Source organism: Hippocampus bargibanti, linkage group LG07 (assembly GCF_051943395.1).
Source record: "Hippocampus bargibanti isolate YZ-2025 linkage group LG07, ASM5194339v1, whole genome shotgun sequence".
Lineage (NCBI taxonomy): Eukaryota > Metazoa > Chordata > Actinopteri > Syngnathiformes > Syngnathidae > Hippocampus > Hippocampus bargibanti.
Genome location: NC_142740.1, coordinates 26,398,317 through 26,413,159, shown reverse-complemented (window position 1 = coordinate 26,413,159; position 14,843 = coordinate 26,398,317). Strand labels below are relative to the sequence as shown.

Below are 14,843 nucleotides of genomic sequence, written 5' to 3'. Positions count from 1 at the left end.
ATTTGACTGTTTCTGCTTATGTATTTACTGCAATTTACAGAAATTCGAATCTGCTCGTCCTTAGAACCGAATTCATAAAAATAAACCAGTGTTTTACCTTTATTAGTGTAATTAAAATGGAAACAGATCCTGTATATTAATAGCAGCAGAACATATTCCCAGTGTGGGATGAAATTAGGCTGTTTACTTTTAAATAAGTATCACGAAACAATAGCACCTAAAAAACGACGTCTTTTAAAATAATTACTTTTAAAAACGCTCCCTTTGCGATGTACTTCTTCGTATTTTAATGGTTGTAATGGAGGCGCCACTGCCATCTAGAGTCGAGGCAAAGAAAAGACAAACTGAAGCCTGGTTCTCTCTCCTTTTGCGATTATAAACTGTAAACAGAATTTAATTTCTATCAAGTGGAAATGTTTCGCCTTTTCAGTCGACGTCAATAAATCGTACAGTAAAATATTACTGACCTAAAAATATTTTGTTGAGGGCGGATGCGGCTTTCCTGCCGACTTCCTGGTCAGCTGATCGGTGTCAAGCTATCACAAAGCACTTCCAGCATCGGCGACGGAAGCTCTGCAACATCCACAATGGCCCTCGCCTTGGACATCATTTGATGAAAGTTCTCACAAATCTGACACCTTGAAGCGTGAGTCCCTTTCCCACGTCGAGGTTCGCTTCGTTTTTCGGGCCGAGGCGGGTGGCGGTGCCGTTAGCGTCCGTTGCTTCGCATGGATGCTACGACATGACACAGAGGAGTGACACAGCTTCTTTAATCAGCAAGATTTGCTTTCAAATGGCGCTTAAGGGCATCTGCTTTGATACTAACGGAGAGTACGATATTTTTGAAACAAAACAGGGCATATTTTACTACATTTATATTTGACGTTTATATCTAGGAGCTATGCGGTAGCTATGTTTATCAAGGTGGGCCAAAAGTAGCTCCATGCTTTGCTTTTCCTTTGAGTTGCAATATATTCATGCATCCTTCAAAACTTATTTTGCGTAAACCGACTTCATTTCTTTCCTTACAACTGACACACCTTTTAATTCTGCATCACTGCATTCATCCGCCAACCCTTCCTTCCAATCAATCTAATCTTATCACCTCAATCTGACTCCTTATTCCAACATCCGTCGCTGCTTTCCTTCCTACTTTAGATGCACCCGATCCGTTTTGCATTCATTCATTGTGACATCCATTTTGCATCCTTAAATTCTACCACCTGTTGCTAAAAAGTAATTCATCTGACGATTTTCTTCCACCTTTCTCTGATTGCTCCTTTTATTGGATTGGATTTGCCTTTATTAGTCTCGCAGTGGAGAAATTTACATTTCACAGCAGCAAAGTTATGAAAGAAATTTATTTTTATTCCTTCAACTCTGCTTTTATTTATTTTTTCCCTTCCAATACTTGAATACCTATCCAGCTTCCTTTTTTTGTCTCCTCAGCCGTTCCTCCGTTTTTTTTACCCTTGCGCTTTCTTTTTGTACTATTTTCTGCCTTCCATCACCATTGACCCACCTTTTTTTGTTCAACAAAATGGCCCCCGGAGTCAACAAAATGGCCCCCGAAGCTGGATATTGCGATCACCCCAACTTTGAAATTACTTGACATAATTTGAAAGACTTTTCATGTTTCTCAATCTACTCTCTGCTAACTAACTAACTTTCTGACAACCTGTCATTTTCTTTTCAACATTTTTTTTAACATGCCAGCTTTCTGTCTCCCTCTTTTCTCTCGTGTTTTTCTTTGCCGTAGTCGCTTCTCTTACATGTTGACCGGAAACTTCCTCGCACTGAAAAGGCCCTGAAAGGTTTCCAGTCACCGTGCCAGAATCGGACGCGGAGAACACGCAACCAGTTTCAAAACTGAACTGGACTCAATGGTATACGTTTTATGGTTGACCAGCGAGATCAAACTGTTGAATTTTTAAGTGTTGCATAACATACACACACATATCATCAATCAAAATGCTATCTGGGTAAATAACAATAATAATACAGTTGATTTATAAGCGCCTTTCAAAACTTACCATTCATGGGGATTGAACATCATTAAATTAGCATTTCGCCGTATGGCCCCTTGACCCACTTCTGCCTCCGACAGAGGGAGCCCGATCGGGAGGAGCAGCAGCAGCAGATTGACGACAACATGCCCCCCAAGTTCAAGAGACATCTCAACGACAATGAGGTCACGGGATCCATTCGCAGCGAGAGGGTGAGGAACAGGAGGGGGAGGTGGGCAAGGGGGAGCAGGGGGCTTGACCAGTCTCTTGTCTTTATCTGTGTGTAGCAGCCAATTGTAATTTTTAGCTCGGTGTCAACAACTTGTGGGCCACGTGGATGAGGGCAAGTTGAAGATCGTATTTTTGTTGGTTGCCATGGCAACCCACCAGCTGGGTATACAGTGATACCTTGGCTTACGAACTTAATTGGTTCCCAGACAATCTGTAAGGCGAAAAGTGTGTATCCCAAAAATTAATTTCCCATAGGAAACCATTAAAATGAGAATAATCCATTCCCAGGTCCCCATAAAACATAATTTTCTACTTTATAATGTTCTAAGCCTTAAAACTATACAAAATATACCTCATTTTATCTATAATAAATGTGCTATGGTATAATAATTACGGAAATAAACTGTACTGTATAATAAAGTCATTTTATTTACCTTTGTGATGGTCGTTGATGGCTTGATGGAATGGAGTGACCGGTTTCATCAGCATTAAAAACTTGATGAGGAACGTAGCCTTCTTCTATTACCATCTTGAGGAATGATCCCCGGTAGGTGCTTTCTCTGCGATAATTTTACCTTGTTCCTCATCAATTGTGTTCTGTTTAGCTGGGTTTTTGCATCGAGTGTACAGATGGCTTGTGCGGGTTATTTGTGGAGCCTGATTAATGGGATATTTTAACCTTACATTCTACAATCTGCTTTTGAACTATCAAAATTGAAACGAGTCCAAATGTCACTGTTTTCTAGCCATTTTGTCACTGTCTCTCTGTCGTCTGCCTGTCTGTTTAATGTTTAACCCCCCTCCCCCCTCACTGCTTTCTTTATTGACCAATCACGTGGCTTTAACCAAAGACTGGGGGCGGGGAATAGAGGACAAAAACAACCAGCTGCCATTTTCTTGTTAGGAGAACGAGCTCGTTCGCCAACGTCACATCACTCATTGTGGTGCTTTGTGTGTATCCCGAAAAATAGTTTCTATGCCAAGGTAAAATTTTCATAAATGTAATGTTCGTAAACCGAAAAGTTCGTAAGACAAGGGGTTCGTAAACCGAGGTATCAATGTATGTCTATCTAAAGATAAAATGGAGATCATGAAAACTCAGCACGGGAAGGTCTGAGCAGAGATTTGAAAGATGAACTTAAGATCTGAGAGGCGCATCTGCGACTTCCTCGGCCATCAAAGAGATGAATGGCAACATTTACCAGATCCATAAATGGAGCGGGATATTTCCTGGTTCAGTTGCAAATGGCATGAGAGTTCACCACCCTTGAGTGTCTGCGCCGTATCCCCCCCCCCCCCCCCCTGGCAACAGTGGCCGTCCGCTGCCGCATTGTCCAATCGGAAAGCAAAAGCCGCGCGGGACTTATTCACCTTCTGTGAGAAATTTATTGCATCCCATCCGACGCTGATTCTCCCTGAATAGCGTCAGGGGTGTTTGGTGTCGCTGCTTGTTTTAGACTCTGGTCTGCTAACTCTTGATCCACGCTCAGACTTTGGATCCGGTCCCGGGTCGGTATGGACTTGGTGCTTTTGATGTTGGCTTTGGTGGGGATAGTTAGCAAACCTGTAGCTGCTTCTCATCATCGTCATCATCATCATAACTGCAATCTTTTTAACCTCACCGACCTCACTGTTCAGCGCACCTCCAGTACAAATATATGCCTTTCCAAAGGCAATATTGGATAAATATATATTTTTTGTATTATTTTTAAACACTGACTTAACCTCATTGCATATTTGGGAGAGCGTTTTGTGTTTTCTAACCTGCCTGTTTGGTCGCCACAGAGGAACCTGCTGGAGGAAGACTCTGATGAGGAGGAAGACTTTTTTCTGTGAGTTCGTATCTGCATGTACCAGGTGGACAGAAGTGTGTATGTGTATGTGTATGTGTATGTGTATGTGTATGTGTGTGTGTGTGTGTGTGTGTGTGTGTGTGTGTGTGCGTGCGTACAGGTAACATCCGACTTATGACCACGCCCTCCAGACCCTATTTAAAAAAAAAAAATCACTCTACGCCTGGCACCGCAACACGCTAGCAGGCCTGCAACACATACGACAATTTTGGCCAGCCAGCCAGCCAGCATCTCACCCTCGCACAGCAATCGACCGCGTGATGGCCCCAGATGGGGGACTTTGCGAGTCATTTAGCCTTCGAGTCTCTATTCAACATTTTGAATGGATTCCGACTCACGACCATCTCGACTTACGACAGTTTGGTCAGAATGGAACTCGGTCGTAAGTCGGATGTTACCTGCATAGATATATTAAGACCGGTGCGAGTTACGACCACGACCGCCAGACCCTTTTTTTTTTAAAATTCTACGACTGGGACCGCTACGCTGGCAGCCTGACAACGCTGTTGACATCTGCAGCGTGTTTGCGATGCATTTGGTAGAATAAAGACTCGAGATGGTCCTTCTTGTTGAGATTGAACAAATAGGATGTTTATTTGCCGCAGCACAGGGAGCAACCGCTAGCATTGTATAAGAACGATTGTTTTTATTGCTGTCAAAGGACCATATGTAGCGTTGTGGCTGCGTTGCCAGATGCGCTCAACATTCAGCACGCCTCATTTATCTTGACAGAGAATATTACAGCATTGCACAAACTGAGGATACAAAATAAGTGTTTCTTCACAAACAAACGTTATAAGATTTATAATTGAACTGTAAGCTGTTTCGGATATAGTAGTATTCAATAGAAAATGTTCTTTAAAAACAACAGATTGACATCGTGTACTATTCTGTCGTGTAAACCTCGCTTCGGCCATTTTGAATGCTTTTCGATTTACAACCGTTTTGTCAGAAGGGAACCCGGTCGTAACTCGGATGTTGCGTGTGTGTGTGTGTGTGTGTGTGTGTGTGTGTGTGTGTGTGTGTGTGTGTGTGTGTGTGTGTGTGTGTGTGTGTGTGTATAGAAGTGTCCTTGAGAGTTTTGAAAGGCGCTTATAAATGAAATGTGTATATACTTTTAGGTTCTCCAACAAGTCACCAAAAACACTCGGGATGATGAAAAAGCATGATTTGAAATTCTAAACCTGAACAAAAAAAACATATAGACAGAAAAAAAATAAAGATTTTAAATTCAGAAGGTGAATCAGTCTTTTAAACACAGATAAATATAAAATAAGCAACTGTTTTTTTTTTACCTGCGCCTGTGTGTACTTTTAGCCCACCCTGTTTACGGTAATAGCCAGCTTTTAGCAATTACAGTCCCGCAGTGCTCTCCAAAACCTTGATTTCTGCCCGTTCTCCAGGCGCGGCCCCACGGGACCCCGATTGGGAGGCCAGAATGACAAGCTCAAACAGTGAGTCCAAACACATTCCTTCCCACGATGCAACACAGTCGGTCCACCCTGTGTCTGTGCATTACATAATCGTCTGGTTGTGTTTACCGGAGGCTTGCAGGTAGTTAGCGAATTGCATGTTGTTGTGTAATCCTCTCCAGAGACCTCCGCTTTCCACCACCCCCAACTGCTGTCTGGCCTAATGATAACCTTGCAGCCCATCACTTAGAGCTTTCATGTGAGGGAGCAATTGGAGCTAACAATAGCACATATCATTTGAAAATTCAAATTCTACGTTGCATTTTATGCACATTTTACGTAATTCCACAAGAGGCCGCTAAAGCCATGTTGAAAAATTAACTCAGTCGCTGCCAGGATATGTGAAAAATATGCCCACTCCAGTGCCATGGTTTTTGTTATTTTCACTCAAATTGCAAACCCAATATTGAATATTGAGTTTTAGGACTATGTAAACATTCAATACAGTGTTTGAAACCTTAAACTCGCTTCTTTCATCAGAAAAAAAGTTAATTCCTAAGTTATATGGGTATGGAGTTATCTAAGTATGAAATTTCACATTTGCCTATTTTTTAAAAATGTACCTGTGGATGACTGTTGTCTCGACGGTGCTCAGTGTGCAGTCGCAGGTGGACGAGGTGATCGACGTAATGCAGGAGAACATCTCCAAGGTGATCGAGAGGGGCGAGCGTCTCGACGACCTGCAGGACAAGTCGGGTAAGTCTTTGCTGAGCCTCACCTCAAAAAAAGAAAAAGAAAAATCTGATCTTTAAGTATTCATCGTACTGTAATATAAATACAATATTTTCTGATGAATAAGGCCATATATAAGGGCCATATAAGGGGCACCGCACCATAAGGCACACCTTCAATGAATCAAACGGTTTCCAAATATTGGATTAGTCTTGCAGTGGAGAAATTAACATTTCACAGCAGCAAAGTGATGAAAGTAAGAAGTAGAAAAACAAAATACAGGAGCTGCCGTAAAGGTAGCCACACACAAAAAACAAATTAAATAATATGACAACACAAAGCTAAATAGCTAGCTAATAGATACAATAATACATTTCATTTCTAAGCGCCTTTCAAAACTCTCAAAATCACATTACAGTCACAGGATATGTTTTTCTGTGGGTTAGCAGCGGCAGCCACATGCGCCACCGCCTCGGAGCAAACTACGGTAATTGCATGTAAAAGTTCCAATTACACATTTGAATCAAACATGTCACCACCTCGCCAATGAAGACGTTAGTTGGTCAACAGTCGCTTGGCGTCTACGCTATTGTTGCGTCGACGCGGCCAACACGTGGAACACATTTGCACGCAAATTGCACGAGTGCGTTCCCCTCGAGCGCCCGTTTACCACCCACGGACTTTAGACGTCGGGCATGGTTACATTCCTATGGGTTAACAAGCGTCTTCTCCAAAAAAAGGCGGCGGATACGCGACAAAGACTCACAACAGGGGAGGTCCGTTTACATTGCCAGGAATCGCTACATTAACAGCGGCGGGTATCCAGGCGACGGCTAAGCGCTGAATACATGACACAGAGTTAAGTAGTAAGCGGTAAATGTGTTTTTGTTCTGCTCTGAACAAAATGGCTGACTTTTGTGTTCTGGAACCTTGCGCAATAGCCGTGCGGTCTGAGTCACCTTAGCACCAGTCCAAACAAACTTCTAAAATGTCTCCTCACGTGTCCTCAATGTGCTTTTTTTTCCCCCCCCTCTCCCCATCATTAATTTTTCCAGAGAGCCTATCGGACAACGCGTCGGCCTTCAGCAGCCGAGCCAAACAGCTGCACAGGAGGATGATGTGGCGGAACATGAAGGTGCATTGTCACCCCCCCCCCTCCCCCGACCCTTCTTTCACCTGCAGATCATTTGATTTGATTTATAAAGCTCGTGTGCCTTATCGTCCCGTAGATGAAGATGATCATCGCTTTGGTCGTGATTGGTCTCCTGCTGATAATAATCAGTGAGTATCTTCGTTTGAATTCTTTGCAATACCCATTACAGCGCAGGTGATTGGCGGTTCATGATGCAGTTCCTGTTCCTGTGGTTGTGCCTCGTTTTAAGTCGGAGGTTAATCTGTCAGTCGGAGAATTGAAGAAAAAAAACAAAAAATGGGTCGATGAGAAAAACTTAGGCCACATAATTATGAGGGCGTAAAAAAAAACCATTTTCATCAGAAAATCGTTTTTGATATAACTCATTTACTGCCAGATGATTTGAAATACAATGATACCTTGGTTTTCGACCATCAATCTGTTTCAGAAACCTGTTTGAAAACCGATTTGTTCAAAAACCGAAACAGCACTTTCTATTAAAATCAATGTAAAATATCTTAATCCGTTCAAAGTCTAGAAAACGACTTGTTAACTATTTCATCGCATAAACCGGATAAAAACTTAATAATAGAGCAGGTCATGTGTAAAATTCTATAAAAACAAACTTTTATTTTCACCAATTTTCTTTTTGCCACGTGCCGTGTTGGCACCTATCCCAGCTGTCTTCGGGCAAACACAGGGCACACTAACTTTTCAAACCGTCCTCTGCTTGCTTCAAAATCATACTATTCAGGAGATCTTAACCAAATATGTCTGCATTTTCGCAAAAATAAAACAACAACAATATTAATGCGTCGGTCACAATGAGGAAGACGTGACATAGAAGGAAGTGACGTATAAGGAAGCGGAGGGTAGTCGAGTGATGCATTCAGATGCACTCAGTTTGGTTGAGAACCAAATTTCGGTTGTATACCGGGGCATAAAAAAATATGACATTTTTGGTTGAAAACCGAACGGGATGAGAACCGAGATGTTCGAAAACCGAGGTTTGACTGTAATGTGTCCACTCCAGTACCAGGGTTTTTGTCATTTTCAATAATTAATTTGTCACTAGTTAACTCATTCACAAATGTATTCGGGAATTAAAAATATGATTTAGAGCGGCATTCCCGAATTTGTTCGGGTTTTGTTTTTTCATGCTTGTGTGCCGATAAAGCGCAAACCATGGCCTCTGGCAATGTTTTATCTTTTCCACAAGGGTCAGCATTTCCCGTTTTTTCCATGTTAGCGCTTTTTCCTGTTTCAACTGTTGTTAAAGCACTATATAAACCAATACGTACATATGTATTGCATTGTATTTTGGACAGCCACCCTCATTTCAAGCTCATATAACTCCAGACCCTTATAATTTAGGAATTCACTTTTTGGTGAAAGAAGACAATCTACAGTTTCTTACCCTGCATTGAATGTTTATGTAGTCCTAAAACTCGATATTCTGTGGTGTGGACACATTTTTGCACATGTCTGGCAGTGAATGAGCTAATTCCTAAGTTATATGGGTCTGGAGTTATCTGAGCTTGAAATGGAGGTGCTGTACAAAATGCAATACAATATATACAGTTTCATTTATATAGCTGAAGCTGTAACAAAGCGCAAGCCTGGACAAAAGGCAAATGCTGCAAGCTTAATTTTTGTTATTTAGCACTGCCTTGAAAATTTGAAACTCACAGTGCCAGTGCTAGGTTTGATTCCTATGTGGGGGGTTTGCATGTTTTCCCCGTGCCTGCATGGCTTTTCTCCGGATACTCGGGTTTTCTCGTGCATTCCAAAAAAACATGCATTGCACATTAACTGAACATTTTAATTCATCCATAGATGAGATGATGAGTATGGATTGTTGTTCATGTCTGTGTGACCTACAACTGACCGGCAAACCGGTGCAGCCATTTTGGAAAGATACACACCCCCATTTTAACCGCTCCCCCAGTCATAAAGTTGATCATACCTTGTGGGATTAATCGTCTCTTCATCTCTGGTCTCCCTTCAGTTCCCGTGATCCTGCGGTATCGTTAGTATCCAAGGCAGGAGTGCGACATGCTACACTTTTTCCTCATCTCATCACACGGTCCTCCAATCGGGTGCAGAAAGCGTAAATTCGGTTTCTTTGGATGCGTCCCTCTTTTGCTGCAAGTAGAACAGTTCAATCTGTGACAATATCGTATATAGCCTGCCAATCGATTTTGAGAGGAAAGCCCATGCGACTGAAAACCACAATGGCGAACTTTTGATCGTTTTATTTCTCTTTAGTCCTTCTTTCATGGAAATGATCATTTTCTGTCCACTGGACTCCCAATTGTGTATATTTTCTCCAATGAACAATTTACCCGACTTAAAAGTGAAACTGGATGTGCAGAAATGAATGAAACTCCCAACCGACATTTTTAAAAAAATATGTTGTATATTTTGTTTTGTTTTGAGCTATGAGCTCAATGGTTTCAGGAAAGCAAATATTAGAAATGTGTCATGTTGCTCTTTGCCGGTTAAAGGGTCAAAAATGAAAACCTTCATGTTATGAATGTCCTCTGGGGTGATGTAGCCATCCTCCATTTTTATACCTGTCAACTAATAGCTAATAGCTGCCCTTATAAATGATTACAATGCCCATATAAAAGTTGTAGTACGCCGTATATTATTTGAAATGATAAAAATAAACGCTTTTGTCAATCCTACTGTACGCAGCAATAAATATATATATAGTATATATACACGATTAAGGATTACTTTTGCTGGTTTACCGTGACAATAGTAGTGATCGGCAACATCATTGTCGTTGGCTCCCAGCAGTTGAGACCAATTGGATTTGAGCCAAAATGGTCTTTATCACACCAGTTCACAATTTTAAAAGAAAATTATCGGATAAAAGTTGTAGTACGACGTACATTATCTAACATGATTAAAAAAAAAACAATAAAATCCGGGGAAAATGTATAAATTGACAGGTATGCATCTTTTTTTTTTTTAGTCGTTGAATCTGATAATGGGGGTTGATTCATGTCCATCTCTGTGTACTTTTTTTTCCTGTGTGAAATGGTCTGCACCTAAATACCAATTGCTTTTTTTTTCCTGTGTATTATTTTTTAATTTATTCTAAGATGTAAATATTGATTGTGTGACAATTTGCCCTGAGCATTCCAATCCGTACGCTGAAATAAAAGTGCTTTAAAAAAAAAAATCTGTTTTCCTGTTTAATGTTGATCTATTTGAGTTATTCCCGATTGAACGGGGTCACTATTGCTGGCTACCTAACTAGCTATCTATTTCCTAACTATTTGCTATCTATTAGCTGTCTAATTAGCTATCTAGCTAGTTAGAAATATATTATATTAGCTAGCTTGATCTATTTGAGTTATACCCGATTGAACGTGGTCACCGTTGCTGGCTACCTAGCTAGCGATCTATTTACTATCTATTAGCTGTCTAGCTAGCTAGACGCTGGCGCATGTGGCTGCCGCTACTCACCCACAGAAAAACTGATCTGGTGACTGTAAAGTGACCTTGAGAGTTTTGAAAGGCGCTTGTAAATGAAATGTATTATTATTATTATTAGGCCAGGATTATATTAGTCAAAAAATGATGACCACTCCCCCCTAAAATGGATGAAAAAAGGATGGATTAAATCTGTTTAATTTTACAATCAGAAGATTAATCAGAATCCGGTTGCAAATATTTTTTTTCGTTCCTCTTCAAGTCCTTTTGACTGTCTTGAAATTCTTCATTTAATCCAAATCTAAAGTACATGTACGAGAGATATGGACAAATCAGATTTTTGTCATGTGGGCAGATCATAAGATTATTGTATTTTCAGCACTATAAGGCGCATCTAAAAGAAAATATTTTTTTTTAAACCTGACCATGCGCCTCATAATCCGGTGCACTTTATGTATGGAAAAGGTTTTTAAATGTCATTCGTTGCAGGTGCGCCTTGTATTCCAGAAAATATGGTACATTTAATTAGATTAAATTTAGATGAACCTTTATTAGTCTCACAGTGTAGAAATTGACAATTCAGATGTCAACCTAGTTCAACATTTTGCTTTGAAACGAACATTTACGGTCATTCTGTATGTAAAATGGCAAGGATTCACTCAATTCCAGCAAGATTCTGTCTCTTATACTGTGATACCTCAGTTTACGAACGCTTTAGCTAACAAACCTTTCGCCTTACGAAAATAGTTCATATGCCAAGATTATATTCTCGTGAATTTAACCTTGGCATATGAACTATTTTTCGAGAAACACACGGAGCGCCACAATGAGTGATGTGTCGTTCGCGAACGAGCCGGTTCTTGGAGCACCTGAAATGGAGGCCAGCTTTTTCTTCCCGGCTATTCCCCGGCCCCAGTCTTCGGTTAAAGCCGCACGTGATTGGTCAAGATCCGTGGTAGAGGAGTGAGGGGACAAGACTCATGCAGCAGTGAGCAGGGGGAGGGGTTACAGAAACAGAAACACACACGAAAGGGAGACGACAGAGCTTGAAACAAAAAACAAAAGTGAAAACAAAAAACAACAGTGAAAAGGTGAGAACATGGATAGAAAACTGTGAAATTTGGACTCGCTTCAACTTTATTGATAGTTAAAATATGCCATCAATCAAGCTCAGATTGCATATGTTGCTACAACTTCTAAGATGTACAACCCAGAGCTCCTTGGGACACTTTATGCAAAAAGCTATCCATTCCATCGAGCCATCAACGACCATCACAAAGGTAAATAAAATGACTTTATTAGACAGTACAGTTTGTTTTTACAATACCATAGCACATTTATTATAAATAAAATAAGGTATAGTGTGGGTAGTTTTAAGGCTTATTTAGTTGAAAATTATGTTTTATAGGGACCTGGGAACAGATTATTCACATTTTAATGGTTTCCTACGGGAAATTAATGTTTGGAACACACACTTTTCGCCTTACACACTTTCTGGGAACCAATTAAGTTGGTAAGCCAAGGTATTACTGTATTTCAATACTTTTGGAAGGAAGTGGACATGCCCAGGTAGAATATAGCGGGTGTTATGAGGATGTAAATATCTTGAAGTAAATTTTGTCAGAAGGGAGATCCTTTGCTGTCTTCTAAATACTGTCATTTCATTTTTTAATGGCTTGGCAGCAGTTTAAAAGAACATCTCAGACCTCATTATTGTTTGACGAAGATCTTCAATTTCACGCAAGCTGCCCACTGTGGCACACCCACCGGACGGTGATGGTTTTATTTGACAGAGTCCGGGACTGTTAAAAACATTTACTCAATCACACGCCTATTAAAAAAAATGGAGTTGGTAAAAGTTTGATTGATGAGGTACACGAAATCCCCTTCATGTGAGGAAGAGGACTGTTTTTTTTTAAGTCTTCCATATTGGCAGCACAGTATGTTTTGGTCCTGTATTTGGGATGACCTCAGATTCCGGGCATAGCGGCGGTTATGTGAGTCACATGAAAGGAAATCAAACACACAAGAAGAGAACGCCAGGTGTTATTAGTCGCGCGCACGCAAGAGCACTTGGTAGAAGTTATACGGAATGACACGCTCGTCTCGGGAGACAACAAATCCCCTGTGAAAGATTTTTGAAGCCGTTTGGATGAGATTGGTGAAAACAAGCAGACTCAATCCCATTGCTCATCCACGTGCCGCCGGGAGCACCGCCCTCTTCTACGATCCAGTTACGATCGTTAAATATTCGAGCACATCAGTGGGGGGTAAAAAAATACACTTAAAGGACAGCCGACACCAAAAAAAATGCTAAAATTTAACTTGATCATCAGCACGCACGCACGAGCGCCGCTGAAATCCCGCAAACAAGCGCAGGATATACATTTTCAAATGAGAAGGCTGGCTTGTGTGAATCTTTCATCGTGCTGCTCATCTGAAAATAAATGGGATCACCGTGGCTATCGCATGACGCTAAAAGTGAGCTGGCGATTCAACATGCGAAGAGATCAAGGGCAAGCGGCGGAAAAAAGAAAACAAACACCCATGGGCCAACTGGGCTTTCATTGAATGTGTGTGTGTGTGCGATTTGTGATATGTGTATTTATTTCATGAATTAATTAATTGAATTCAATGATTTACCTTGGCTGCAATTAGCTGGCAACCGTTTCAGGGTGTCCTCCGCCTGCTGCCCGAAAATAGGCTCCTGCACCCCCTTGCGACCCTAGTGAGGATAAAGCGGTTTAGATAATGAATGAATAAATACCTGTATTTACTTTGAAAATTTTTTGGTGTTATTTTTGCCTCAAAATACTGAATTCAACATCCCACAATTTTCCATAGGGTTCAGGTGTGTCACATTTGAGTTTTGTGGAAAATGTAAATTGATATGTATTTTGTTTTCATTTAAAAAACATTACCAGTAAATTTAAATATAAATTAGATTTTTTTTTTTATTCACTAGTAAAAGGCTTACCATATTTTCCGGTGTATAAAGCACACCCAAAAGCCTTGATTTTCTTTAAAAGGGTCTTATACGCCGATGCACCTTATACATGCACAGTGTATGGAACAAGTTTGAAAATACATAATTCATTGGGGGTGCACCTTATACTCCGGTGCGCCATATACACCGAAAAATACAGTATTTTATCATTGACAAAAGTCAACCAGTACTGATCCTGTGACTGTAATGTATCCTTGAGAGTTCTGAAAGGCACTTATAAATGAAATGTGTTATTATTATTATTATTACTAATAATAATAATAATCATAATACATTTTATTTCAAGCATCTTTCAAAGCTCCCAAGGACACTTTACAGTCAGAGACAAGCATATATACTATAATAAATAATATACAATCACAAATAGAGTACAATAAATAAAATACAATTATAAATAGAAACAAGAGAGAGCGACACAGAAAATGCAATTTTAAGTAGATGGGCTTTGAGATGGGATTTGAAGGTGGGAAGAGAATCGATGTTACGAATGTTGGGAGGAAGTGAGTTCCAGAGTTTGGGGGCAGAGCAGCTGAAAGCTCTGTCCCCCATCGTGCTGAGACGGGCGGGTGGGGGGCACACAAGGTGGAGGGAGGAAGAGGATTATTATTATTATTATTATTATTATTATTATTATTATTATTATTATTATTATCATCATTATATAAAGTTATGATTATTATGATTATGATTATTATTATTATCATTCTACAAATATACTAATTTTATTTGCAATATATGTCGATTGTTTTGATAACATAATTTTACTTCCTTCCATTTATTGTTATTAAAAATGATCCATCGACCTGGTACTTAGTATATTTTTTTCATTGAACTCATACTTTTTAGAATGTCCTTTTTTTTACAATAAATTGATGATAAATATGAAACGTTAATCTCGTGAAACCCTTTTATACTCCCCATGTTTTTTTTTTTTTACTTTGAATAAAATTATTAATCAATCATTTACAAATTCAAAAGATGGAGAAATATGTATGTACAGTATTTATTTGTGTTTTTTTTTCT

The 14,843-nt window shown here is 40.0% G+C and overlaps 1 protein-coding gene across 2 annotated transcripts; it reads left to right on the top strand.

Moving 5' to 3' along the window:
• Positions 1–504: 504 nt before the first annotated feature.
• Positions 505–10,549, top strand: vamp4 (vesicle-associated membrane protein 4). Of its 2 annotated transcripts, XM_089000223.1 has the most exons (9): positions 506–646; positions 1,760–1,886; positions 2,108–2,218; positions 4,023–4,069; positions 5,494–5,544; positions 6,158–6,258; positions 7,290–7,369; positions 7,464–7,515; positions 9,375–10,549. In XM_089000223.1, the coding sequence occupies exons 2-9, from the start codon at positions 1,884–1,886 to the stop codon at positions 9,398–9,400; spliced, it is 471 nt and encodes a 156-aa protein (XP_088856349.1). In that variant the 5' UTR covers positions 506–646; positions 1,760–1,883; the 3' UTR covers positions 9,401–10,549. The 2 variants fall into 2 exon arrangements, with proteins under 2 accessions (XP_088856350.1, XP_088856349.1); XM_089000224.1 differs by lacking the exon at positions 1,760–1,886 and having other exon boundaries at positions 505–646.
• Positions 10,550–14,843: the final 4,294 nt, after the last annotated feature.

Excerpts from the sequence above, each read along its gene's own strand:
- vamp4 (XM_089000223.1), top strand. Across the intron at positions 5,545-6,157 it reads CAGAATGACAAGCTCAAACA|TGTGCAGTCGCAGGTGGACG; the intron begins GTGAGTCCAAAC and ends GACGGTGCTCAG. Across the intron at positions 7,370-7,463 it reads TGATGTGGCGGAACATGAAG|ATGAAGATGATCATCGCTTT; the intron begins GTGCATTGTCAC and ends ATCGTCCCGTAG.